The 2,652-nt window shown below is 45.7% G+C and overlaps 1 protein-coding gene across 1 annotated transcript; it reads right to left on the reverse strand.

Annotated features, from left to right (window-relative positions):
• Positions 1-742: 742 nt before the first annotated feature.
• LOC112121049 (olfactory receptor 51G2-like) lies at positions 743-1,684 on the reverse strand. The gene has a single exon (XM_024220161.1). It carries the CDS (start codon positions 1,682-1,684, stop codon positions 743-745), a length of 942 nt encoding a protein of 313 aa, XP_024075929.1.
• Between the last annotated feature and the right edge of the window lie 968 nt (positions 1,685-2,652).

Raw genomic sequence — 2,652 nt, forward strand, 5'->3', positions numbered from 1 at the left:
AGAGAACCTAGGCCTGAGTCTCTTACCAGGACTCCTGTGTGTCAGACTCTTACTCGGACATGCAGTTCTGCCCTGCCTCAGTGGGGAGTGGACCTAGCAGGTGTGCTGTGTGCAAAGCCATTAATGGAAGGGTTGCCTGAATGGCTTTTGCTGGTTCTCCTGTGTTAATCATGTCTCTGACACCACTCAGACACAATCACCTGGCTGAGGGTGTAGGAGAAGAGTGGCTGTCTTGTGGCACCCTTGAATAGCCCCCTGTCCACAGCTGGTGCAGCACCCATTGGTCATACTGCACCTAGAGCGCTCAGGAGGGAACAGGATTGTGAACAGCTCTGCAGCTGTTTTCATAGCCCTTGGGTGTTTAGTCAGAGACCAGACAGTGACAGGCCAGGTGTAATGGGAAACAGTATCCACATTCCTTCTCTTTATTGACTATCGACAGGAATTGTGAGGTCAGAGCAGCCACCAATATGGCTCTTTATGGGCCAACAGCCCAACAATCTCCTGGCTCTCCACAAACAGTCACTTTGTAAATGCTGCTGCCTGCCTTGTTCTCCCTCCCCCAGTGCCCTGTCCTCCCTCACTATCCCTGTCCTCCCTCACCAGGCTTAGACCCCGTCTGAACCTCTCTATAGTGGAGATCAATAACTCATGTCATCTCGGATGTAAGGGTCCAGGATGGAATAGGTGGCCCATGTTTTTTGTCTCCCTTGTCACTGGAGCGAGGTGGTGAACTGACCCTTCACTTGCCGAACACCCTGATTATCCTTACACGAAGGTGTTTGCTTTTCACGCTGTACACGATTGGATTCATCATCGGTGGGAGAAGCAGGGAGCTGTAGCCCAGGAGAATCTGAAGTAAGGGATAAGAGCCCTCCCCAAATCTGTGTATCAGAGACAAGCTGATCTCTGGTATGAAAAAGAGTAGGAGAGCACAGAGGTGGGAGACGCAGGTGTTCAGGGCCCTCAGGGACTCCTTGTAGGACGCAATGTTCAGCACTGTTTTGAGGATCATCACATAAGAGAGGAAGATGAGCAGTGCGTCCAACCCCACTGTTAAGAGTTTAGTAAACAATCCATAGATGCTGTTGAATGTGATATCCGAACAAGCCATCTTCATGACCTCCCGGTGCAGGCAGTAGGAATGGGAAAGGACATTGGCTCGACAGTATTGGAACTGTTTCAGGAGAAAGGGAAGTGGAAGTTTTATGACCATCGCTCTTAGCACAGCCACCACTCCCATCTTTGTTATTCTCGGTAGGTTTAAGATGGAAGCATATCTCAGCGGGTTATGGATGAATGAATGAATGAAGCGGTCAAAGGCCATTAACAACAGCACAGAGGATTCAATGCATTGAAGCAAGTGGATGAAGAACAGCTGGGCTAAACAGGCATCGAGGCTGATCTCCCTTGAGTTAAACAAGTATGTTCCCAGTATCGTCGGTATGGTGGTTATCGATCTGCCAAGGTCTGTGACGGCCAACATGGAAAGGAAAATGTACATGGGCTCATGCAGGCTTCGATCTGTTTTTACAATGAACAGAATGACTGAATTTCTTAATATAGAAATAACATACATGAAGCAGAAGGGGATAGAAATCCAGAGATGTGCGTCTCCATGACTCGGTAGCCCGGAGAGAAGGAATATTACAGATTTTAATTTTGTGTCATTGACAGCTGACATATTGTACTGGGCAGGTCCAAGGTGTTCTGAAATGTCCGTTCTAAAAGAAAAATAAGAGGAGATAAAATGATATTTAGCAAGTAATCATTCTGCTCTTAGGGCAAATCTACAGAGTCCCAGAGCTCAAGGTAGATAAGCAAAAACATGCTCTTGGATTTAAATGGATCTTATTAGTCAGAATGGATCAGATTTGTAGTCCATCTACCCCAGTAACCAGTGGCCATGTCCAGATGCTTCAGATGAGGTGGAAGAAGCCGTGAGTTAGGCAGCTATGAGATAACCTGCTCCCAAGGAGTTGCTCTCTGACACCCACTCATTAGACATATTTTGTGGTGTAAATCAGGAGGGTTTAGAGCTTCTCCAAAACATTTTTTAAAACAATCCTTTCTACTGTAATTGGATTTTCTGTTTACTCAGTCCCCCTTGGAATCCTGCTAAGCTCTTGGCCCCATTAATACCTTGTGGCTGTGAATTCTACAGCCTACTTGCGTACTGTATGATATTACCATTTTGACCTTAGAGCATAAAAATGTAAGAGTGGCCATACTGGGTGAGACGAAAGGTCCATCTAGCCCAGTATCCTGTCTTTGACAGTGGCTTAGCCAGGTGCCCCAGAGCGAATGAACAGAACAGGTCATCATCAAAGATGATGCACCATCCATGAATTTATGTAGTTCTCTTTTGAACTGTGTTATACCCTTCACACAGACACCCTTTCTGGCCCTCCACTTCTGAGTGTGGCCCCTTGTATCATGCCATGTGTTTAAATACATGGTAAGTGCATGGTGAAAATGGTCATTGTATTTATTTGTCCTGCACTGATGTTATTTTTAAATATGTTTTATAGGTTCATTATATGAATTATTTTTTGTGCGCCCCTGACAGTTCAGATTATGCAACTGCCTCTTTCCAGCATATCAGATAATTTTTTAGGGTCAGGTCCTTAATTCAATAACAGTGATGTCAAC

The sequence above is a fragment of the Terrapene carolina genome, unplaced genomic scaffold (assembly GCF_002925995.2).
Source record: "Terrapene carolina triunguis isolate 2854851 unplaced genomic scaffold, T_m_triunguis-2.0 Scaffold7311, whole genome shotgun sequence".
Lineage (NCBI taxonomy): Eukaryota > Metazoa > Chordata > Testudines > Emydidae > Terrapene > Terrapene triunguis.